General features: G+C 36.0%; 3 protein-coding genes across 4 annotated transcripts; all 3 read right to left on the reverse strand.

Annotated features, from left to right (window-relative positions):
- Window positions 1-3,922: 3,922 nt before the first annotated feature.
- On the reverse strand, window positions 3,923-5,801 carry LOC132169115 (stem-specific protein TSJT1). 2 transcript variants are annotated; one of them, XM_059580199.2, is made up of 4 exons: window positions 5,510-5,801; window positions 4,938-5,178; window positions 4,540-4,660; window positions 3,923-4,295 (listed from the first exon to the last, which is right to left on the reverse strand). In XM_059580199.2, exons 1-4 carry the CDS (start codon window positions 5,707-5,709, stop codon window positions 4,096-4,098), a joined length of 762 nt encoding a protein of 253 aa, XP_059436182.1. In that variant the 5' UTR covers window positions 5,710-5,801; the 3' UTR covers window positions 3,923-4,095. The 2 variants fall into 2 exon arrangements, with proteins under 2 accessions (XP_059436182.1, XP_088368421.1); XM_088512295.1 differs by having other exon boundaries at window positions 4,179-4,281.
- Window positions 5,802-6,383: 582 nt separating this feature from the next.
- LOC132169116 (DNA mismatch repair protein MutS, type 2) lies at window positions 6,384-10,992 on the reverse strand. Its single transcript, XM_088515043.1, has 5 exons — window positions 10,420-10,992; window positions 8,678-9,635; window positions 8,071-8,595; window positions 6,902-7,360; window positions 6,384-6,783 (listed from the first exon to the last, which is right to left on the reverse strand). The coding sequence occupies exons 1-5, from the start codon at window positions 10,902-10,904 to the stop codon at window positions 6,472-6,474; spliced, it is 2,739 nt and encodes a 912-aa protein (XP_088371169.1). The 5' UTR covers window positions 10,905-10,992; the 3' UTR covers window positions 6,384-6,471.
- Window positions 10,993-12,345: 1,353 nt separating this feature from the next.
- Window positions 12,346-20,064, reverse strand: LOC132168703 (allantoinase). Its single transcript, XM_059579726.2, has 16 exons — window positions 19,724-20,064; window positions 19,366-19,459; window positions 18,883-19,003; window positions 18,715-18,788; window positions 18,391-18,467; window positions 18,182-18,218; window positions 18,023-18,108; window positions 16,890-16,949; window positions 16,399-16,547; window positions 15,748-15,874; window positions 15,170-15,325; window positions 14,973-15,083; window positions 14,110-14,220; window positions 13,635-13,733; window positions 12,701-12,847; window positions 12,346-12,413 (listed from the first exon to the last, which is right to left on the reverse strand). Exons 1-15 carry the CDS (start codon window positions 19,811-19,813, stop codon window positions 12,719-12,721), a joined length of 1,521 nt encoding a protein of 506 aa, XP_059435709.2. The 5' UTR covers window positions 19,814-20,064; the 3' UTR covers window positions 12,346-12,413; window positions 12,701-12,718.
- Window positions 20,065-23,746: the final 3,682 nt, after the last annotated feature.

Below are 23,746 nucleotides of genomic sequence, written 5' to 3' on the forward strand. Positions count from 1 at the left end.
ATTGGGCAAAGGAATGAGAGAGGATCTGATGGCCCTACTTCAAGAATAATATAATTCTTAAAATCATTATTGGACTTATGATTGATCATTATTACATTTTCTTAAAATAGTAATTTTAAAAGGTACTTCATTTTTTAAGAGATAAGAGTAACACAAAATGAATTTCTAGAATTACTCCAATTAGGTCGATAGAACAATAATTGTCACTCGACATGAGTTGGTCCACATATGCTCTTATAGGCATCTTCTATTGGATCCTTGGCTTGTGGTCAACTGTATCAACAAAGTGAAAAATTGATTAAAGAAGAAAAGATAAAAGAAAAAATATTTATTATAAACATTATTCATTTAAGCAAATTTTAAATGGTTAGCTATCTTTCTCCTTATCCTTTTCATGAGTGAGCACTTGAGAGACACAAGGCTGGCCAATATATATATGCTTTTTTTTTTCTAAGCTAATTGGAGAAATGTTACAAAAGGGGTCTTTTCTGCTCTTGATCCGAATGGAAGGCAAAAAGGGAGACCAAACGAAAATGCTTTTGAACGTTAGGTTGGAAGCGGCTTATCGAGCTAAGGCATGATAAATTGCCCTATGAGAGACAAGCGAATACAAAGATATATACCAGCTTTCTTTGCGCAAAAGTTGGATACTCCTTCATCAGTACTCTTTCATCTCCAAACCCTCTCATTATTCCTGACATCATCAGTACGTACAACCTTAGGAGTACGTAGTACATGAATTCTTTGACCTGATTCTGTCTTTGGAATATTACAATACTAATCTGTGGAAGAAAACCAAAGCACCCAAGCAAAGAAAGGAATTGAAAATTTGAAAACCATCAGAAGCTACACTCATCGGGCATCTGAAAAAGAAACATGCGAGAACCGAAAGGCTTAGATAAAGAAATATCATAGACGTGAGAAATTAGTAAGAAATTAGGGAATCACTGAAAGCATGGGACAAGTTGTTATTGTGGAATCTCATATAACAGGGATCCCTCTTTCAGTCTTTTGTTTCCGCTCTCCTCTTTAGGTAGGAGTACATGAAAGAGGCTCTCTTGTCCGAGCAGGAGAGATCTACCCAAATAGAGAGCTCACCAGCCGGTAAAGTTATCTGTACTGGCAAAAAACTATGCTCTCAATATTTTTTCGTTATTATTCCTGTCGAGTAATGCTATGGACTATCTTTTTATCCTCCTAAAGTTGATGTGACTTTTAAAATTACCATTAAATTTTAGATGAATTATACTTGAATTTTGATCTAATGATGATTTTGAAAGCTACATCAGCTTTAAGAAGATAAAAAGATGGTCCATAATATACTCATTCATGTCTCTTCTCATTGGGTAGAGAATAACAAGGTATCCGCATCCGTGGTCCTAATAATATCATTGTGGAAGAAGATTCTCATATTTTGATTTCCATCACAACACCAAGTAGGGCTTGTATAGCCTTGCCAAATGGGTCACCTTGGATGGAAGCATTCCAACATCCTCCCTCCCCGTCTTGCGGTTTCCCTTCACGATTTAAATTAACACCCTAATCAGGGACGAAGTCATAATTTCTCATCTAGGGGCCGAAGTATAAATGAAGATCCAAAACCTCCTGACCAACACTACTAGGGTTTTGCTAGACATGAATAGGTCCAAGAATTGAATAGTTATTCTTCTGAAATTTCTTTCTCAATAAACAATTCGGCTTTTATTATTATTTCTAAAAAACAATAATCTTTTTCATGGTCCAACCAGAAGCATGGGTGGTGCAACCACCCTTGGTGCCAATTAGGGGTGGTCAACCACCCATAAAGTCTATTTCCTTTTCTTTTTTCTTTTCTTTTTTTTCCAAAATAAAATCAGGACTTTTTGAAGAAATATTTCTTGTAAAAGTCTATTTATTAATAATTTCACGTATAACTTGTAAAAGTTTTGTAAGTAAATATGGAGGCAGTAAGAAGAGTGTCGAAAGACAGGCGAAAAGTTTCACGTGTGCGCACGGTACTTGTGTGAGAGCGCATGAAGCACATGAAAAAATAATCAAAAAGATGTGACTCTAAGACTCAGTACATTAAATATTTAATTGAAATGTGGTACTGGGATTCAAACTTAGAACCTCAACTTTAATACTCTATTAAACTATCACTTATCTCAAATGTTTAAATTGATTAAAAAAAATTATTAATAATTTAATCGCATAATTAAATATTCTGAGAAGAAAGCATTAATTGCGGGAAAAAACATGAGAAGTTGTGAAATTCTTATTCAAACAAGTCAAACGGACGAGAATTCACTACAATTACACTAATTAAATTCCCGTGAAATTTAAACGGCTTAAGAGAGTAAGTCGTGGGGCGAGCCCACTTACCCAAGATAGGCAAGTCCCGTAGCCCTTTTCTTTTAAATTGCTCAAAATTCATATAAAGTGGCACAACAACATCTAATTCACAACACTAATGGATTCTTTGGTCATGCAAGCACCATGATACCTAATTCCCTCAACAAAATTGCAATGGTTTGATCACTTTCTTGCCTTCCCTCTTCCACAACCAACTCCAATATTTACGCAATGCATGTTCTTTCAAAACAAACTTCTCATACCCACGCAGCCCCTCATCACTATATATATCAAGCATTCAAGCCTACAGGAGCTAAGGGGGGAGGCAATATTGAAATCCACAAAGATGGCACTACTACTACGAAGATGTGCTTATATAGCCTACTTAGTTTTTCTATGTGGGGGACTTTGTAGTGCTCATAGAGGCCTCCTGATCACTGCCAAGGATGAAGCAGCTGAAAAGGCAGGCATTGGCATCCAATTAGGAGGAATATGGTCGTCAGGAAACGGCCGTGGCATCGAAGGCCAAGGCAGCATCGGAGTTAATTCAGGTCCTGGAATCGGTATTGGAGGCGGAGTAAGCGGTTCCATCTCTGGCAGTGGCCAAGGCGGTGGCGGTTCGGGCTCGACCCCGTGGTTCTCGATTCCAACTTTTGGCATTAGTGGAAGTATTAGTGCTGGTACAGATAGTAGCACTACATGTGTCGACCATTGTGCACCATGTAAATGTGATTATGGTAACCACAAGACTAGCAATGGTGATATTGAGGACCGTAGTGGCCTAAAGAGCTCCACAGATGGAAGCAATGGCTGGGATGACGAGCACATTAGAGATTCCATTGCCCCAATATCCCTGTAGGTGGGCCTGGGGCTATTTGATTGAAGAACATCCCTGGGGTTAGGATTAATATCGAATAAGCTATGCTAAATATGTGCAGTTTATACCTGAATAAAACCTTTAAACTTAGTTTTAATGATATGTAATTCTCTGAAAACCAAGAGCTTATATATATACACATGATTAAGATTAAAGATTATACTTATAAGTCATGTGAGACACTTATGATTATAACATACCGCCATGCTCTGCAACCGATATTCATGACGGCTCACTCTATCAAATATTGACTCGATCAATATATAATAATCCTTTTTTTTTTTTTTTTTTGTGGCTCCATTTACCTATCAGTGCTCATATATTATCTAAGCTTTTTTTTTTTTTTTTTTCTAAGCAATCAGTACTCATACCTAATACTGAGACATTCTAATTCAGCCTATATATAGGTCACCCCCTTCATAACTCAACTACAAAGCCACAACCTATTCGATCTCATACTCGACTAGCTGGATATTGATTCGATACTCAACGTGGTGCCACGTGGTAGCCTTGATATCAAATGATACATTGATACAAGCTTTAGGCAAAACTCACCCTTAAAAACATATGCTTGCCGGGAGAAGCTGTCCAAGAGCTATATATACACATAATTAATATTGCACTTAAACTATATATTACACTTAGGATTATAACACATGATTACATTGAATCAATTAGAAAAAAGATAAAAAAATAAAAAATAAAAAAAAAAATAAAAAAAAAAAGCCAACAATAATTAACATAAACGACATGTTTCTAGCAAACAGCTTACAGAAAGGCTTTTACAACTCTAATTAACACGTATTTGCAGAATATATCAAGTAATTATTACAGCAGAGTTGGATAATGTTCATTAATTAGCAGCATGCAAAAATCTTAAGATCTTTTTAGTCTGTCTCAACGACAGTAGGATCTGCCCAATTTGCTGCACTTCCAGTACGTGGAATGCTAGGAAGCCGTGTGTACAAGTCCACCTGGAAGATAACTCCACAAATGTGTCCATTGTCGTCTTCACGAGCAATTGCTATTACCTTGTGAAGTGGATGATCAAAGCTCATAAGCCCACTTCCATTCTTGAAAATGCACCCTATTAGTATTTTATACCATTTCAGCATATTAAAATAGGTCAAATAACATATTATTTCTTATTGGAATAAGATTTTAGGATAAGCGTTGATTCCACAAGTAATTGAATGTAAAAGTATCGTAACAACAGAAACTAATGTGAAACAACCGGTCAAAGATCTTGGAAGTACGTTTTTATGTTTTTTAATAGTGATGATTTAACATAATACCCAGGAGAAGAAGATCGAGTGAGCTAAACTAATTACCTGGAGGAAAAGGTGCACAGGATTTGCCACATGTCTCTCTTATAATGTTGGGATCATTGGAGCAGACCAAGGACCCATCACCACCCATTCCCCATTGGAGTTCTACGCATCCTTCCCTGTCCTATCAATAGTAGCAATAATTATTATAGTTAGGCCTTTAAATCGCAGTTCACCCCTTAAAATCACGTGATCTAAAAACACACTACCAAACACATTTTTTGCAATTTCAAACAAAATCGCACTTTGGGTTTACGAAATCGCAGTGCCAAACGGATCCTCAATATTCTTTTCCTTACATTTAAAGTTTTTAAGATAAGTTGTGATTTAACCGACGTGACAACGTCCGAGAAAAAGAATGTTGAATAAAGAGCAAGGTATTGTAGGCTAATTGAACTCACCCTGGCTAAAAAGAGTGTTTGAGATGTAGCATCAAAGAGAACGAATGCAAATTTTCCTTCAAGATCTTTGATGACTTGATCAGGTGGGTAGGGTGCTCGATCTCTTAGTACCTTATAAGCTTCAACCACAACCATGGCTTCTGTAGCTTGTCTTGAAAGGCCATAGTGTCGTCTGAGTTCACTAGTGTTCTCTAAAGCCCCAATGAAAATGCAGAAGATATCGTCTGTGACTACGGTAGACCTAATTAAAGATACCAATGAGACAGTTTAGTGCACTTCACTTCATTTATGCTTCTTTCTAAATGAAGTTTCAGAGCATTTTATGAGAAATAATGTTACCATATAATTAGAATGACATGACGGTAAAGATCAGCATTTGGATCTGCAAAGATTGTAAAAGGAAAATGCAATGGCTGATTTTCACTGTCACGACACTGTCGTACGAAAATATTAGTGTATGTGAAGGATTAATCTAAATTCACTTCTTATATGGTGCAATTGGAGCTTATAAGACATTGGAAACGAAAAAAATATAAAGGCATGCACTAGTAATAAGATTTAATTTGTAATACCTGGGTTGTGATGGACTTTCATTTTCATGTGACAAAGCCATAAAATTCCCATTTCGAAGACTGTACACCATAGACTCCGGCCAAAACGACCGGATAATCTCCCCTATTTCTTGCCGGGATTTCATATTTTCTAACCCCGTTGAAGGAAGCTTCAGCTCCTCCGGTGGTTTTCCTACTGCTTTTTCAAAAACAACCAACATTTTCAGGCAAGAATTCTGGTAAACCAAATATTGCTGAGCTTACCAGATGCTTATCTTTATTTATTTTTTTATTTTTTCCCTTCCGATTCAGAGTTTGCAAGCTTACAAGATTGTTGTAAATAGCTGAGAGTATGCATGTGGCAGCTATAAAAGGTATGTTGGGTGATACGTGTAATGTGTTACATGCAGGGATGGTGCCAAAAGTGTTGGTTTTTTGCTTGAGGTGTCTATTGAAGACAACATTCAAATATTCAGAAAAGAACAGATAAAGACAAATCGAATAACGCTTCTCAAGCAATAGTAAAATGACTGAAATATTCAAGAAATCAGAAAGATATAGGTATATATATACTTATGATCCTTTATTTATTTTTTTTTTTTTTCTTTTGTTAAATCTTTCTTTCCAATACCTAGATGTTGATTGAATGAGGATTCCGTAGAATTAGGGTGCCCAAATTTACATTTTCAAGACTAGTGAGTCTCGCACCTTCTCTTTGTAAAGTCGTGCAATTCGGACATCCCAACATGCAATTCGGACACCCCATAATTATAGGAGATCTCAATCCATACCGACTAAACCCATGTTCTCGTGATCTTTTTGGCATTAATGCAAGAAGAAAAGAGTTCATGAAGGTTATGGAGGCAAAAAAAGTAGAGAATTGGAAGAAGTTGGGACAGTATAATTAATGAAATAAGATTGCCGATTGTAAATTGGTTTAACCCATGTATATATATACATCATTGGACCAAGCCAGTAAGGTTTCACTTGATATAAGCAACTGTACAACCATAATTCAATGGACTTTCCTGCTCATACTTGGCTACTCGTGGATGATTGTTTAACATCTCAATTGCACGCTCCTTAACAGCCCCAGTGCCCATCCCATGTATCACAAAGAGAACCGAATACTGCCCGCTTGCAGAGATGGCCATGTCGAGTTGGTGAGAAGCTTGTTCTACTCGCATACCACGTAAATCCACTGTGTTCTTTGATGTTTGCACCACTGGACCATAAGGAACCTCCTCATCTTTTTCGGCTTTTGGCCGATACTGGAGCTCGTTGCTCCGCCGACCCTACAGTATTTTACAACGGGATCATATTCATGATTGTTGGATTTAAGATGACTAATTCACTAAACAACTGTCACACACACCAGAGTAGCTAACCTCTGGAAAGCATTGCAGTACATACCTGCCGTTTCAGACGCGGGGCAGAACTAGTTGCACTTCTTTCGTTACTTGCAATAGATATGATGTTGCTTTTCTTTAAACGGACCTTCATTTTACCATGTTGTACTAGGACAGTTTCATCACCCTCAGGTGCTTCAACTACAGTAGCTAACTTACCTCCCAGTCCCTTCACATGGACTTGCTCTCCAATTTGTGGTGTATATGATTTGGCACCTGCTTCCCTGACAGAGAAAGCATCACGAGGACAGTGAGCTTTAACAACAGATGCAATCTCTGATTCTGATTTCTTAATCAACGAATTAAATTGATCAGCATCGGCAGTTCTAAGTCGGTTTTCAAACTCCTGTATCACAGTTTCCAACTGAGATTTCACAGTCTTCAATTCTTGTTGGACCCGTTGGGTTTCCCTTGCCCTAAGAGCTGTCTTGCGCATATCAAGATCTTCTGCCTCATCTTGGATCTTCACTCATTGACAGGAAGGGAAAAAAAAAACAAAGGAAAAGATAATCAATCAACTATCATATAATTAATTCAAGAGTGGCAAATCATTACAAATCCAAGTTGCTGTGATTTAGCTTCATATAAAAAATTATGTTTGAATTTTAATGCGTGCTCTAACCTTGCCAAATTCCACATAGTTTCCATCCAAGGTTTAGATTGCTGCTTTCAAATTTTAAAAATGAATTATAAAGGGATAAAATAGCCTCAGTTCTACAAATTTCAAGAAATTTGGCAGCATTCACAATCAAATTATGTCATCCTAGTTTCTCTTCAATTTAATTTAGCACCCTACTTAAATTAACTCTCAACCAAACAGGAACATACAGAATATTTGACAACCATAAGAATTACCTAAATGAAAACTTGGTCACAGGTTCAATTCCAGCATGCAGATACGGGTTATGCCTACAATGGCCCAAGCATGAACCATCAGAGCTAAGCCAAGTACCAATAGGACAGCTACATTATGTGTTAAAACTCCGCAAACATATACAGTACAACAAAGGTGCACCCAATAAAAGATATGATTCCTATATTCAGTGCTCAAATCCTCAGCTAGGACTAGGTTGCACTTCAAAACATTAATCTCGACCCTATGATGCATGTGGAAAAGAAAGGGCAATTGAGAAATTTATGCACTTTCTGGCAGATTAGAACTTCTAAAAATACCTCATGATACAGATCCATAACTTCCACATGAAGAGATGCAGCTCTTCTGGCCTGAGTTTCCAATCTGTTTCTTTCCTGTACTAGTGACTGATATAACAAACCTTTCCGCTCTTGCTGATTTTCTGGCTTTAACCTCCCCACCCACTGTTGTGCACGTGCAATTATATTTAGATCAAAACCAATTGATTTAGCAATACTTAACGCGTTTGAATCACCAGTACTTCCCCAGAGGATCTGATAAGTAGGTTGTAAGGTTTCTAGTGAAAATTCCATGGCTGCATTCTCGAATTGACTATCCTTTTCTTTGAGGAGACTCAAATCCGCATAATGAGTGGTCACAACAGCCAAGTTAACATGGTTTTTGAGATACTGCAAGATGCTGGTAGAAAGGGCCACACCTTCTGAAGGATCAGTTCCACTACCAATTTCATCAATGAGGACAAGTGATTCTTTTGAGGCCACCTCCATCATGTTACAGATCCGCGTTATGTGGCCACTAAAAGTAGAGAGATTTTGTTCCAGAGACTAGAATAAAAAACAATAGTTAGACTAAACAAGAACAACTAAATGAACTGAGAATTTCTCCCAAAAACAAGGTAACAATTACCTGGTTATCTCCAATATCAGTTAGAACAAGATTGAACCATGGAAGCCTTGGGCAGTTCTTAGCAGGCAAAAACATGCCAGCCTTCGACATAAGAGATGCCAGGCCCAATGTTTTCATCGAAGCAGTTTTCCCACCTGTATTTGGTCCTGATATTACAACCACTCTCTTTCCACATTCAATTTTAATGTCTATTGGCACAGGAAAATTAGATACACCTTCTGACAAACTTCCAGAAGTCATTGCACCATCTCCATCACCCAACTGAATTGCATTGCCAGAGCTGGATGTCAAGACATCTGAAAAACTTCTCAGAGAGGGCTCAAGGAGCAGAGGATGTTGTATACCATCAATATCTACTGATAAAGCATAATCTGCTTCATTAGAATTTAAGGCCTCCCCCCCTGAAGTGAAAATTGGACAGACACCATTCATCCACCGAGCATAGGCAGCTCTTGCAAAAGCAAGGTCAACTTCTAAAATTCTATCCAACAAATACTTGATCTCTATTTTTGATTCCACTACTTCAGATGTAAGCAAGCTCAAAATTGCTCTCTCTTCAGCTTTCTCAGAGTTTGAAAGCCACACTTCCATGTTATTCAACTCCACTGCCTCTTTGGGTTCCATAAAGTATGTTGCACCAGAACTACTAACATTTAATATTACACCATCTGGAAGTAAGTATCGGTGGGACGCCCTAATACCCACACACATCCTAGACCGTCGCTTGGTTATGAGAGGTCTGTCGATTGCCCCAGCCTGAAAAATCTGAGATGAGACTCCCTTCAACAGAGAATCCAGACTTTCCATGTTCCTCTTCCTTTCTAACCTGATCATCTCCAATTCTTCACTAGCCCTATCAAGGATTTTTAACAGATTGCAATCTATGCAAAATCCTATTTTACGCTCTAACTCCACTTGGAAATTGCAGTTCTTAAGTATTTGAAGCAGGGGCAAGTACCTGTTTAAATACAGTTCGAAAGATAAATTCCATTTCTTTTTTACAACATTGAAAGTTCACGAAGGCAGCTTCTACGTTTAGTTATGCAAAAGAGTAGGAAATGCAAGCACAGCACTCCATATGTGACAGTACCTTAGAAATGAATTTTTATTCTGAGACCCTTAATGTGACAGAAGAATCCATTACCATATGATAAATGCTCCTCTTCAGACTGTGTCAAGCAATAAGTACAAACTATACAGGAATGTATTAGATAAACTTGATCGCACACAGAAGCAGCCTTCAAAGCCTTGAGACACCTATTTTTGAAAAAAAAAATTTCAACTCTATTGTCTTGAACAATGTAGTAAAACAGAACCAAGAAAATCCAAAATCATGTACCATTTTTTAAAAAAGAAATGCGCTTTTAAACTGAACCATAGGCGTCTTGCATTTTTTCTGCTTTCTCTATTTCCTTTTTGAATGTTTGTTTAAAATCCTGTGCATAACAAACGTCAATGCCTTCCCTAATAATCTCCACCTAAAGGCCACCTCCCTCACCACTTCCTCCACTTCTCATCAAGCTCATATCGCTTGCCTAGCCTCCTCACGTTTGTAATTCTCTTCACAAAATTTCTCATAAATTCACTTTCACCAAATTAAGTTTCAATTCTAGGATAATTTCTCTAATCGCCATTTCTTATGCTTTCTATTTCTCTAATAAAATACCAAAGCAAAAGATCAATTCAAACAACGAAACTAACCAACAACAACAATAATACTCGTAATAATAACAACAAAGTACCTTTCAGGGCAATCTACGTTCGCAGCCAATTGCTCTAGCTTCTCGATCAATGCCTTGGCCGCCCGCAGCGTGCGCCGCATCGCGCAGAGCTCCGAAATCGTGAGCAACTCACCGGAAACAGCCGAATCCACAATCTCCGAGACGTCCTCGATCCCCGATAAATCCAACGTGCGAGAATCCATCGTCTCCGATGCTTCCACTGCCGCGGCAGTCTGATCCAGAAGCTGCTCGCTCTCCTCCCTGGTTCGGCCCAAGGGGATTTGGGCCTTTTGGATGGCGGAGAACCCCATGGGGGTCGATGTGAAGGAGGAGAGTTGCTTGCATACCAAGGGCCATTCTAGGGTTTTCAGGGTCTTGGATTGGAGTGTCCGCGAGAGGGTGAGTCGGTGTGAGTTTGACTCGGCCGAGTTGGGGGGTTTGAGGAGTGCTTTGGGGAAGAGAATTGGGGGTTTTCTAATGGAGCTGAGGAGGTTGGTGAGTTGCATTGGAGGTGTTTAAGCGAGAGAACGAGTTGACTCTGTGAGTTAGCTCGTATCATCTCCGTCTCCGACAGAGATGGCTTTGCATGGGCTTTCGAATCTTATCCATTTGAATTGTGGAGGCAAAAGAACCGCTGTCGTTTTGTAACAGAAAACGTCGGCTGTGAAAATGTTTTACCAGTATCAATTTTTTATGCGAAAATTACTAACATGTGATTTGAATTTGTATTATAAAAACGCTAAGGGTGAGACAGGGTTTTATAAGTGATTAATCATTTTAAAATGATAGAGAAAATGTGGCTAACCATTTCCTTTATCGTTACAAATGATATTAAAACAACTTAGTATAACCATATGGTATTAAAACACTGTATGACGCGACCTTAATGAGGATGTTAGTGATTGACGGAGGGAGATTATACATCTAAGTTCCATATTAGGAAGATAAATAGTCCATATAGAGTGAGTGGATTACAAAGGCACTAATGAACAAGTCCTACACTAGTTCCTTATTAAGTGAAAACTGAGATTTATAAGTGATTATAACAAAATGTCAAATTGATTAGTCCTTATAAAGTGATAGCACATATATAACCAACAATTTTCATAAATCGTTACATGGCTGATATATATATATTAACAATGGTTAATCTATTGACTATTACACTAGCCATATCAACATAGTGAAATAAATGTAGAATATTGGTATGGTATATAACATTACTTTTTAGGATATAACACAAGTGAGTCGCTTAGATTTCAATTTGGCCATGTACACCAAGCAGCATCTAATTACTTAATCCCACCAGATTAAGAATTGTGCTAGCCAGCTTATTAATGTTTGAAACAGCATCTTTAGTGCCATAGTCACATTTTTTTTTTTTTTTTTATAATCAATGCCATAGTCACATTTGTTTGTGTATAAAATTAACTTAAATTGTTGCTATTAGTCAATAAGGAGCTTATGCTAGACAAATAAACTTCTTATAGAGAAATAGGAGCGGGACTCCCTGCAATTGCCTGTCCAAATTGCAGTCAATCTAAACAAGCAATTGAGAGAGGGCCCGATGAGGTCCACCTGCCCGAACAAGTCTCAGGTGCTCCTCTCTCATGCAAATGTTGGGCAGACCGTAGTTCGGTCAATGAATTGCAACAAATCCCAATTCTGAAAAACAAGCTTCAAATGTTTTGGTACTCTCGAAAGTTGACACGCGCTCACACAAAAAAAAAAAAAATAATAAATCTACTTTACAGCAATAGTGAGTTCATTACATCCAACCATAAATGTACATGTAATTTCATAAACCTTCTTGGTAAGCAACAAACTATGCACATCCAAGCCTGAAGCTGAAATCAACGCTATTACGAACAGTGTAAAACCTCGGGTTTTCATTGGACCAAAATTGCTGACTGGAACAAATGCTGGTGGTGAATTGTATCTCTGAGACTCTGACATTGCCCCAGCCATAACTGGTCCACCTTCAACTGAAACCATGCTAGTCAATGGGCAAGAGTCTGCAGGGAATGTCCAAAAATCAATACTAGAAGAAAGAAATGAAAAATGGCAAACCATTGGATGTTAAAATCAGTTATAATAGTTACTGATAATAAAAAATGTAAATGTGTTTAGTTACTCTTTTAGAAGTGTTCTGTGAAAAGTATTTTGTCTTTTTTTAAAAAAAAAAAGGTGTGCTTTGTTTTGAAAACTGTGTTAGTGGTAGAGTAAAAATCTATTTGAATAATTGATATTTAAGAAGAGTTTTGGCATTTGAAAAGCAAAAACTGTTTTTGAAATTTTTTACCAAACAGACCGAGACCGTTTACTTTGCGAGGATTGGAACACCACAGGCGGCAGGAGCATGCTTCCCCTCTTTGTAGACAAGGTTCCCTCTTACAAAAGTTGCCAACACCCTTCCAGATAGTTTTGTTCCCATGTAGGCTGAAATACTCTATACAAAGGACAAGGGAGCACATATTAGTGACTTCAACATACTTGTCTAATAAAAAATAAAAAAATTAAATACTAAAATGGGAAGACTTCAACAATATGGATCAGGTTCACAACATGTATTTTATCATCAACTTGATGAATTAATTTCAAAATATAAGGTTTTCCGATTATAACATGTTGTTCAAAAGGATCATCTGTTCTTCCATCAAATATTCTGCTTTTATCCATATACTCGGGTTCAAATACCCATGGATTCGCTGTTTGCTTACTGGTTTCATATAATTCAGAAAACATTAGTTTTCTTGAAGCCTCTTGTTCACATCTCTCGTCAAATGGTGCTATTCGATAATGTCTACCTAGCAGATCTCGTGCTAACTTGAGTGAGCATTCAAATACTTGTCCTACATTCATTCATGAAGGTACTCCTAATGGGTTGAAAACCCTATCAACAGGTGTGCGGTGGGGATTGTAACTTTCCATGAGTTTCCCATTTCTCAATGGATCATGAAACTTTACTTATTTCTTTGTTGGGGGATCGTCGAATCAAATGATACTTTTTGTTCCAATTTTTGCCTCTCCTTCTCCCTCTTAATTAAACTTTTTTCTTGCCATAATGGTTTAGATGAGAAGACTTCAACAACATGGATCAAGTTCACAACAACAACTTGAGTGAAAGTTTAGAAGTTAAACATTTGGTAAGGCAAAACCCATGTAAAAATGCAAGACACGACTCAAAACAAGTGAAGTTGAGTAACAAAAGAGGAATTAGACTAAGGAAGACATACAGGATGCTTAAGGTATACAGGATAGTCATCATTGAGTTCAAACTCCACATCTGGTTCCCATATGACAATATCGGCATGGTTTCCGACAGCAATTGCACCCTGCATGATAGAATCAAAATTCACATGACATGATGCAGCAAGTAATTGTTAGGAAATAATACAAAATGATCCCTGGAACCAATTCATATGCACATACTTATTTTAATAGGCCACTGTTTTGAGCTTATCAATGCCACTTTAAGATATGGTAAGATAGTATATGACAGCTTTGAGCAACAAATTTCGCTTTATAGTGACAATGAATTGAACACCATCGCAAGATTTTATGACTTCTCCATGGTAGCTCTTTTTATCATTCATGTTGCATGGCAAAGGCTAAGAACAAAGCAGTTTTACTTCAGATATTTCTACATATTTAGATTGCATGTTTGAATCTGGAGCAGAGTGCATGATAGGAAACAAATAACCATATCACCTTTAGTTCTTGTCCGGCAAATTTGGCAGGCCTCTCACTCCACCATAAAGCTAATTGTTCCAAAGTTATCCCATATTTCCGGCCATATGACCACGTCACAGGAAGAACAAACTGTAGATGCTCGCAAAAGAATGCCAGTTAGTTCTCCAATCGATTGCAAAAAGCAACGTGTGAGCAGACTATCAAACAATTGAACCAAGAAAGTGGCGCATACATTTCTGATTATACCATTTCCCATATATTCACCCTCACAATTCTAATGAATTAGTCTGTGCTATGCTTAGTTTGGCTTGAGAATATACACACACAGAGAGAGATGCATATATAAATATGTGCATCACGAGAATCAAGTCTTTCTATTTTGTTGTTATTCTTTATTATGGCTGCTGGGAAATACACACACACACCCAAACAAAATCATATGTACATACATTTACACATACATATATCTACGCAGTTAATTCTCATGTCTCTGTTATTTTGTTGTTATTCTTTATTTCAATCCAGTAAATTTTTTTTCATGAAACAGAAAAAACAGTTTTGCATGTAATTTATAATCAATAATGACAAGGTTCCTCAATTATAAGTAGTAGCTTTTGCCAGTAAAAAGCAAGCAAGCACATAGAGCAAGAGAATGAGGTCCAATTCTCACTAACATGAAACCTCAGCCAACAAATCCAGCTAGATACTGGACTAAATCAGTTGCATGACGAGCTTGCTGAGCATTTAAGATAACTACAACTTTAAGAATGTTCTATATAAATAATGGCAACTAATTAATAATATTTTCAATCAAGTTTCACAGTACTAGGTACCAAGGAATATAATGAATTATCATTGATCCTAAACATAAACACACCAACCTGCAAAGATGATATGCCACCCCAGGCCTTCAAAAAATTACCATCATCAAGCATCTTGAGTTCTGGCAACGTCGGAGAATGATCAGAACTCAACATTTCAATATGTCCTTCCTGAAAATAGATGTAAACTAAGTAGAACCAATTGATGGTGTAGAGCAAAGCTATGGAATATAACAGCATCACAGAATAGAAAATACCAACAAAGCTTTCCACAGTTTTTTGTTATTGGCTGCATCACGAATAGGTGGAGAACACTTAAATCGAGTATCTCCATCCTGAATCTCTTCTGCTGAGAAAGCCAAATAATGGGGGCATGTTTCAACAGTTATGCTATCGCCACTACTTTTTGCTTCCTGTAACAAAATACTAGCATTCTCAGTCAAAAGCAAAAAGCATTTACAGTAATTTTCTTTGCATGGGAAAAGTAGAGTTAGCTAAGGATTGGCAGGGGTGAATGGCATGTCCCCAACCTCAGATAAAATTAAGGATCCACTGAAGTAATTTGAGGTGAGGAGAGAACAGCAGTCTCAAAGACTTTGAACATACAATGTATTGCAATAAGAAGAATAAACGGTCTTCACTATACCAAAAATGTATATATTAATTAATTACCTAGAATATGTATTTACACTAAAAGCATGTATATTGAGAAGTCATTGATGTGTGGTAAGTCTATGCAAAAGTTGATGCATAAGAAGAAGGTCAATGAGAATTTGCTTCTTCATTATTATAAATTATTATGCCCCACTGGAGCTATATGCACATAAAAGAGTACCTTAATAAGATCTAAGGAAGAACTTGAATCAGACAAGTGAACAATGTGAAGTTGAGCTCCTTCTGCAAGGCCACCGGTCCTTGTTTCCTTTGTCAGAGTTACAAGCTCCCTAATAGCTGCCTCCTCCCTGATTTGAAATAAAAAAGAATATCGCAAATCATGTAAAATGGCATTGATAGAATCAAGCCAAATACAGAAGATTTTCTCCTGAAATGCTAGAGGAACCACTTTCTGATCACTTCTAGGGGAAAATAAAGTTACCAACTTTTCTCAGTTTTGAAGGGCATGAAAAATTTTAGAAAGTACTTCTCCAATTTCAAAAGGTGGTCAAAACTAGAGTTCCATTGTGAAAATATGTATCTATGGTTTATATTTGTGAATCATCATGGCTAATACAATATGTATGTGCGGGGATTTTCTAACATGATCCATGATGCCGATCCTCGAGATGCATCCACCAGGTTGATGCCGAATGCATGTAAATTAAATCACAGGGTAGGTCTGAATGGGTGATTGGCCAAACCAGTATGTATTTTAATCAGAAAGTATTTTATTTCAAAAAATTGTTTCATCTTGAGGGGATCAAGTATAAATCAAGCAATAGCTGAAAAGCTTGCTTATTTGTTCACAAAGTCATAAGCAATATCTTACCATGAAGGTGGCCTAGTCTGAAGATAGGTTGAGTAAGAACGAGGATCATGGCTACCATCTTTAAGTTCCAGGTGGCTTTCAGATTCTTGTTGAATCTCTGCATGTACAAGTAGTGGTCTTCTGTATTTTGCAAGTATAGACAGTCCCTCCTGAGGAACAAATAATTGCATATCTTATGCAAGTATACTAAAATACATAAGTATTGTAAGAGATAGAGACTCAATTTAGTAAAAGAACCCCTGAAATCATTTCTGCAAAAAGGCATTATATGAAAGCATGATTTCTATTGCAATAAAGGCAACCTAGATTATTATTCATGCAACATAAATGAAATTATTTAATTGGAAGCGAAAGAGGGGGGGGGGGGGGGGTACAAATTAAAAATTTTGGATATGCAGCACTATAATGAACCAAAAAGTCATTAACTGTAACTGTAAATAAATATGTCAGCCAGATAGATTATTAATATGAACATTTGGACTAAAACATACCTTAATATGACTGGCATTTGTCATAGGAAAATCATTAATCCCCGAAGGACACATAAAAGACTACAAAAAACATAGAAAACTTTATCAGGTAATGCCCAATACTACACCTATCAGACAAAGAAAAGTTTTGAGTCATGATGGTCTAGAGACTATATGCATACTAGTGCTGTCATATTTCATCATATAATAACTTGTATTATCAAAATTGAATGATGATAATGGAATTAGAAACCTACATGATAGATATTACCACAATGTTCCAATTTTAGCCGGGGAACCATTTTTACAAGTTGGCCAAATAGAAAGTTCCAAAGGATCAATAAATGGTTGGTACTATTGCCACAAAGCTATACTTCATATAGAAATTGGAACTAAACCCCTGGAACTTAGGCTCTGTGAATTGATGCTGGATCTTGAGTTACAGTCCTTAGCTAGACAGCACCACATCATCTATCTTAGAATGATTGATTTAGTCAACAAACTGATTAAAGAAAGAGAGAAGTGATACAATCAAGCTTTAGGCATGACAATCCCCCATGACAGCCAAACTAGCCATATCATGCAAAAGTCATTTTTGGAAAATTAAGAATCAGAAGAAACAAGGAATTGGAGGTTCTGTTGTTCCAATTTGGAAATATTATCAACAGAGTAGTCTTAGTCATTTCCACAGTTCTCAAGTGTAAGCATGTGAAGGAGATGCCAACCATGTTATTAATTGCCATGGAAGAAACATATACAGCTCTAGCAATTACACTTATGCATGAAATTCCATGAAAAGGAGCACTGGTTGAACAACATAAGTGCCAATATGGAGGTGGAGTGTGGTCATGGTGGCAGAGATGGCTGTCGAGGTTTGAAACTCAGATCACATCATTAAAATATAATGCAATTCTTCTCTTCTAGTTCTTGATCTAAGAAAGCATTATCCAACCTTTTGCATGTCTTGAAATAGAGAGGAAAAGAAAAACTGAGCATAATAGTTTTGCACGTTTTTTGTGGCTTGGAACAACTGACAGTGATCTTTTATGTACGCTAAACAGTTTTCGAGTTTGTGGGTTGTTAATGCATCAATGAAGTGAATTGATAAACTAAGAATGATCGGTGACAACTGACAACACTTTGGAAATAGTTACCTTCAAACCAAGAACACCAGCATTTAGGAGACCCTCAAGAATACTTGAGTTGAATGCATTTTCAGGAACTAAACCTCCCCAGAAACCTGTTGGTGGTATAGTTAATAGACAATAGTCCAGGAATTATCATTAGGCTAAGGAATAGTTTCAGGAGCATACCAATATCAACATAAATTCTCTCCTCTGCAGCTTCAATCTATCAAGCAGAAGCATTAAAAGACAAAATTAAAAAAATAAATAAAAAAAGCCCCAGTAGTTAGTTGAAATTATCTGCAACTAGTTACTACCACATTAAAATGCATAAGTTCATTTTTAAATGAAACGAAACGGATGCATTACTACAATATAGAAAGCTCATCTGTTCATACCTTGAGTTTCAAAGTCTCTTGAGACACAGTTGAAGGAAAATTATTTAGAGGCATGTCAACCAATGTTGTTATACCACCTGTAGAAACACAGTGACACCAAATTATTTGGGTGTGGAACAAAAGAGATCAACACACATGAGTCAGAACTTCTGGTACTGCATGAGAATTATTTGACATTTAATACACAAATAAAAATCAAATTGTGATATTAGATGTCAACAGGGCTATTTTGGAAAACCAGTAAATTCAGCAGAAATAATCAATTAAAAAATTTATGTCCACAGGACCTTTGAAACACAAATTTAATGAGGGAGATTGCCACACCTGCAGCAGCTGCCTTAGTCCCTGAAGGAAATCCTTCCCATTCTGCTCTTCCAGGATCATCAAGATGTGCATGCCTGCCATGAACAAAATCAAAATGAATATCTTATATATTTTGTTAAAATAAAGTTATCTTTTTATACTTAAAAACCAATGCAGGAATTTGCTTACACGTCAATCAGGCCAGGCATGACAACAGCCTCTCCATAATCAACTATATGCCCCACCTTGGAATTGCCACGCCCATCCTCTTCTTTAACAATGGATGCAATCTTCCCTCCCCTTATTTCCACTGCCCATTTATGCATTTCATTACAAAAATACATTAATTAAGCTGTAAAATGATAATCATAACAATATTTGTAGAATGATTCAACATATAGCCTTACAATAACAACAATAAATTAGGGTCCGTTTGGTTTGCAATTTCACAATGTGTGATTTAAAAATAACGATTTTTTAAAACGCAGTCAAATCGTGCACTTTAAAAATGCACTCCTAAACCACAGCGATTTGGTTTAAAATTACACTTTTTGCTGCGAAATCGCAATCCCAAATGCTAAACAAGTAGATTATAACAAGGTTCTTATATTCTATAATCCACAATCCTCTGTTTTTTTTCTCCGTGGGGGATCAATTAAGAAGTAAACAAACCTGCACCAGAAATGACACCTTGTGGTGTCACAATGCGCTTGCTGGTTATCCAATAACTCTGGTGAGGAAGAAGGCTGCACTCCTTGTGAGACAACTGACATCAAATGTCAAATTCAATCAGCATAGCATTCACGTGAATAATTAAAAAGTACTCAAAAATGCTCCTCTGTTTTTCTGAAAATAGTAAATGAAAAACCGCTGCTTAAATCCCAGATTATTACAAGTTTACAACTTTTTGGGTTTTCAAATTTTTTTTTTTTTTGGGTGAAATGGCTTTGCTTATTTGAGATTAACAAATCCCAACACCTACAAAACAAAACTCAAATCCATTTTCGCACAAGAAGCAATATAGCCAGACCTTGGAAGAGTTCTGGACGTAGAAGAAGAACAAAAAAGAAGCGAGCAGTGCCAACAGAGGTAACACCCTCCATAGCAGCACAGACGCCATTTTTCTCTCTCTCTCACACAGAGTCACAGAGACGAGGCGTCGACGAGGTTTTGTGAATTTCCAAAAGTCAAATATTTACGTCACCCGCGGGGGACGGAGATAGTTAACGTCGATCGCCGGCCAATGACATAGCTACAGCACTGGGCATGAAGTATTTGCATACACGACTCTTTGGCTTCGGCTCCTCATGGCCTTGTTGGTGTTATCCGACCGTCTGGTTCTTTTCAGCCACTACTGGAACCTCTGATTTGTCTGTGCACATCTTTCTTTTCAGCCACCCTTACTAAGGTCCTCTAATCTTTTTCATTTTAATTTTCAATTTTTGTTTTTTTACTTGACCTGCCAATTTCATCACCAATCAAATATTAGCGAGTTATAATAGAGAAATTTGATCTGTTTAATTGAATAAAACCGATTATAATTGACCTTATAATCTTATATTCATACACTTAACTTGACACGTGATAGTAGAGCTGACAATTTTTTATAAGACCCACAAATTTGACATAAATCTAATATAAAATTAATTGGTTATGGTTGACTGGTCTAATATGTTTAATTAAATAGTTCGAGTTATAGTTGATCTATATAGTCTTATACTTTTTTTTTTTTTTTGACATGTTCGGGAAGGAAGAAGCGAAATTCGAACTAATGACCTCTACTTCATGGGGTATGGTTCACACCTGATTAAATTACTCCTTCAAAATTATAGTCTTATACTTATATCTTAACATGAAAAGCAAATTCGAACCCAATATGCAAAAAAAAATTAATAAATAAATAAACCAAGAAAAAAAATAAAAAATAAAAAAAAAACCCACAAGCATGGCCGTGGGTCTGCTTTTAAAAATAAATAAAAAAATTAAAAAAAAAAAAAAAAAAAAAAAAAAGTCACTTCACTTGTCAAGGAATGGAACAAGGCCAGATCACATGGATTCGTTGAGGGCCCTGCCTAATGCCAATCAGTGAAACCCACCCAAATTGAAAAAGAGCACACAACAGAGACAAAAAAAATGTACAGTCAGACTGACCGACTCAGACAGCACTATATTAGTCTAGTGCTTTATATTGGTAAATGATAAGGTTTTCTACTTTAAAATATATAAAAAAAAATCATGGAATTTACGTAAAATTCAAACCCATTTAAATTATTAATCTTGTTGGCAAGTAATCTATTGCAATATGATTGGTTGGTAGGACACGATTGGAATCTGAATCAAACAAAAACCACTACATGAATATTCATAATGCACTGAATGGTGTGTTAAAAGGGAAGAGAGAGATAGAGTGCTTTGCTGTCAAATTGTAATGGTTCAATTTTGGATTTTAAACTTTTACCCCAAAATGATTTAGTTTTATTTTCGAATTAGAGATATGATTTACTCCAACTGATATGATATTATAATAGAGAAATGTTATGGATTAATAAGTTTCTTATATTTGGCTCATATTTTCTTATAAATACAATAAATTAATCATTAAATATATAGAGTCAATTATTAACCCATAATATTTCTCATTATAATATCTATGTAGATTTAGATTTTGGTATGGTTTGATCAGTGATGGGGTACCTGCAAATTAGTAAGACTTTTAATCCATCGATCTTAAATTAACATTCTTATTTGGAGTGAGAATATAACAATCAAATAAGGTTTTTGAGAGGCCCCCAATTCCCTTTGCCTGATGTGTTGTGTCCCTTTTAAAGGGTTTTATGTAACATGTAGATGTAGATTTTGGTTTGGTTTGACCAGTGATGGGTTACCTGCAAACTAGTAAGACTTTTAATCTATCGGTCTTAAATTAACATTCTTATTTGGAGTGAGAATATAATAATCAACTAGGGTTTTTGAGAAGCCCCCAATTCCCTTTGCCTGGTGCGTTGTGTTCCTTTTAAAGCGTTTTATGTAACCGGTTTCGCTATTGATGCTCAGGTTTATGTGGTTAACTTGAGTATCCAAGATATTTGGTTTCCAATATAGGATACATATCCCTCTTTAAAGGGGGTTCGATGGATATAGTTGTTATTCATTTAGCATCTTATTCCAATGAAATTGCTTTGAGTAGGCTGGATTTATTCCCAACAATCTCGAATATAATTAGTTAAAATATTAATTATTAAATTTATTATTTTTTATCGGCATAAACTTTTAGGATGAGCTACAATTTAATATAATATTAGAGACTAAAAAGTTCAAATAATATTTTTGTTATTCACCTATATTTTAATTAAATATTATTGTTCCAGCATTTTAAAATAGACTTTTTGAAATTCAGCAAAGGACTCTGCTGCAAGTGTGACTTGTTGAGCATGATGCATTAAATACTCCCATAATTTCTCCCAAACAATAATTCAAACTCAATAATATTTTTGTTGACCAAGACTTATTGGCATTAATAATTTAATATGCACAATTAGTCCAATATTTACAGCCCCTTCACATCCTGTTTAGACTATTTTAAATTTTTAGGTCAATTTGAATCATTTTTGGAACAAATCTCTTCACATGTGTTTTTAACTTTCGGGAAAATTACAGTTTACCCATCAAAGTTGACAGAGTTTTTCAATTCGAACACCAAAGTTTTAATTTTTACAATTCACCCTCACAAAGTTTCAATTTTTTTCAATTCGACTAATATTATCTCAAAATTTCCATATTGCCCCTAATTTTTTTTTTTTTATGAAAAAATAAATAAATTTGGGGCTACAAAAATGGCCAAAGGGGTGGCCATAATTTTTTATAAAAAATAAAAATAAATAAAAATTATGGGCAATATGAGAAGTTTTGGATACAATTGATCAAATTGCAAAAATTTGGAACTTTGGGGGTGTAAATTGCAAAAATTAAAACTTTAGTATTCGAATTGAAAAACGTTATCAACTTTAAGAGGATAAACAATAATTTTCCCTTAACTTTCTATAAGATGGATTTTGCATACTTCTATGGTGTATCGGTTTTTTCTTTTTTGACGTTGCTCGGTAAATTTGTATTGCATGCCAATGCGACATGCGGCCAGTGCTACGTACTGGGTGACACCACTAGCATGATTTAGTTTGATTTTCGACTAAAACACATAACAATGGGTTTAGAAATGTTTCATATTTCTTGAAAAATTAGTTGAGTTGTAAAAATTATTTGGACATATAACAACATGGGATCATAACATATATATATATATATAATACATGTGACTTTATGTTTGGAATCTACATTTACAATGAAATAGATTCCCGTTTGTTTATAGAGATTTGGGCTGGGAGCAAAATTGGGTGCCTTGATTTAAAAAAAAACATGGGATTTGAGCACGCACGTGCAAGTTGGTTCTTGTGGCCGACATGGTATGGAGATTGGAGAAGTGGTGCTAGCAAGAAAGTGCCCTTGAAACCACATTTTTAATTTTTTAATGTTTAAATTCAATACTAATGGCCAATTTATATGGAATAAGATAATCTTCAGATTATTTATTCAATTAATTATATTTAAGGGATTTTTTTTTTTTTTGCATTTTTTAAATAGGAATTAAATGAACTGGAGAATAGCTAGATATTCTCCTGTTCAAATAAACTGAAAAAGGGGGAAGGGGGGGGGGGGGGGGGGATACAACTAGAAACAAGGGGAACGGTCAAGGCGAGTCACCCGCTCTTGATTTTTAAAGAGGAAATAAAAGAAAGAGAAATGATAATACTTTCATAACAATAATGAAAAGTAACACATTTGATAACGAAGTGTGCCTGAAGATTAACCTTCCTAGAAATCTTGGTCACGGCCCAAGAAGAAAAAGAGAAAATATTACAAATATATCATCCACAAGAGGTGTTATATAGACTATTATCTCCTACTAAGATTTGGTGACATTTTTCTCTTGCCCAATTTCTTTGAAATAGAATTTATAATATGACAAATATATAAATGCAAAATAATATAAAATATA

Source organism: Corylus avellana, chromosome 1 (assembly GCF_965113065.1).
Source record: "Corylus avellana chromosome 1, dhCorAvel1.hap1.2, whole genome shotgun sequence".
Classification (NCBI taxonomy): Eukaryota; Viridiplantae; Streptophyta; class Magnoliopsida; order Fagales; family Betulaceae; genus Corylus; species Corylus avellana.

Bases quoted from the DNA above. Each gene is read 5' to 3' on its own strand.
- LOC132169116 (XM_088515043.1), bottom strand. From the start codon at position 10,904: ATGCAACTCACCAACCTCCTCAGCTCCATTAGAAAACCCCCAATTCTC. The intron at 8,596-8,677 runs GTAATTGTTACC...TTTTTATTCTAG, and splicing joins CTGATATTGGAGATAACCAG to TCTCTGGAACAAAATCTCTC. The intron at 7,361-8,070 runs GTATTTTTAGAA...CAATGAGTGAAG, and splicing joins TTATGGATCTGTATCATGAG to ATCCAAGATGAGGCAGAAGA.
- LOC132168703 (XM_059579726.2), bottom strand. From the start codon at position 19,813: ATGGCGTCTGTGCTGCTATGGAGGGTGTTACCTCTGTTGGCACTGCTC. The intron at 18,219-18,390 runs GTATGAACAGAT...TCTGCTTGATAG, and splicing joins AAGAGACTTTGAAACTCAAG to ATTGAAGCTGCAGAGGAGAG. The intron at 18,109-18,181 runs GTATGCTCCTGA...TACCACCAACAG, and splicing joins GAGAATTTATGTTGATATTG to GTTTCTGGGGAGGTTTAGTT.
- LOC132169115 (XM_059580199.2), bottom strand. From the start codon at position 5,709: ATGTTGGTTGTTTTTGAAAAAGCAGTAGGAAAACCACCGGAGGAGCTG. The intron at 5,179-5,509 runs GTATTACAAATT...ATCTTTAATTAG, and splicing joins GAAAGTCCATCACAACCCAG to GTCTACCGTAGTCACAGACG. The intron at 4,661-4,937 runs GTGAGTTCAATT...TACTATTGATAG, and splicing joins AAACACTCTTTTTAGCCAGG to GACAGGGAAGGATGCGTAGA.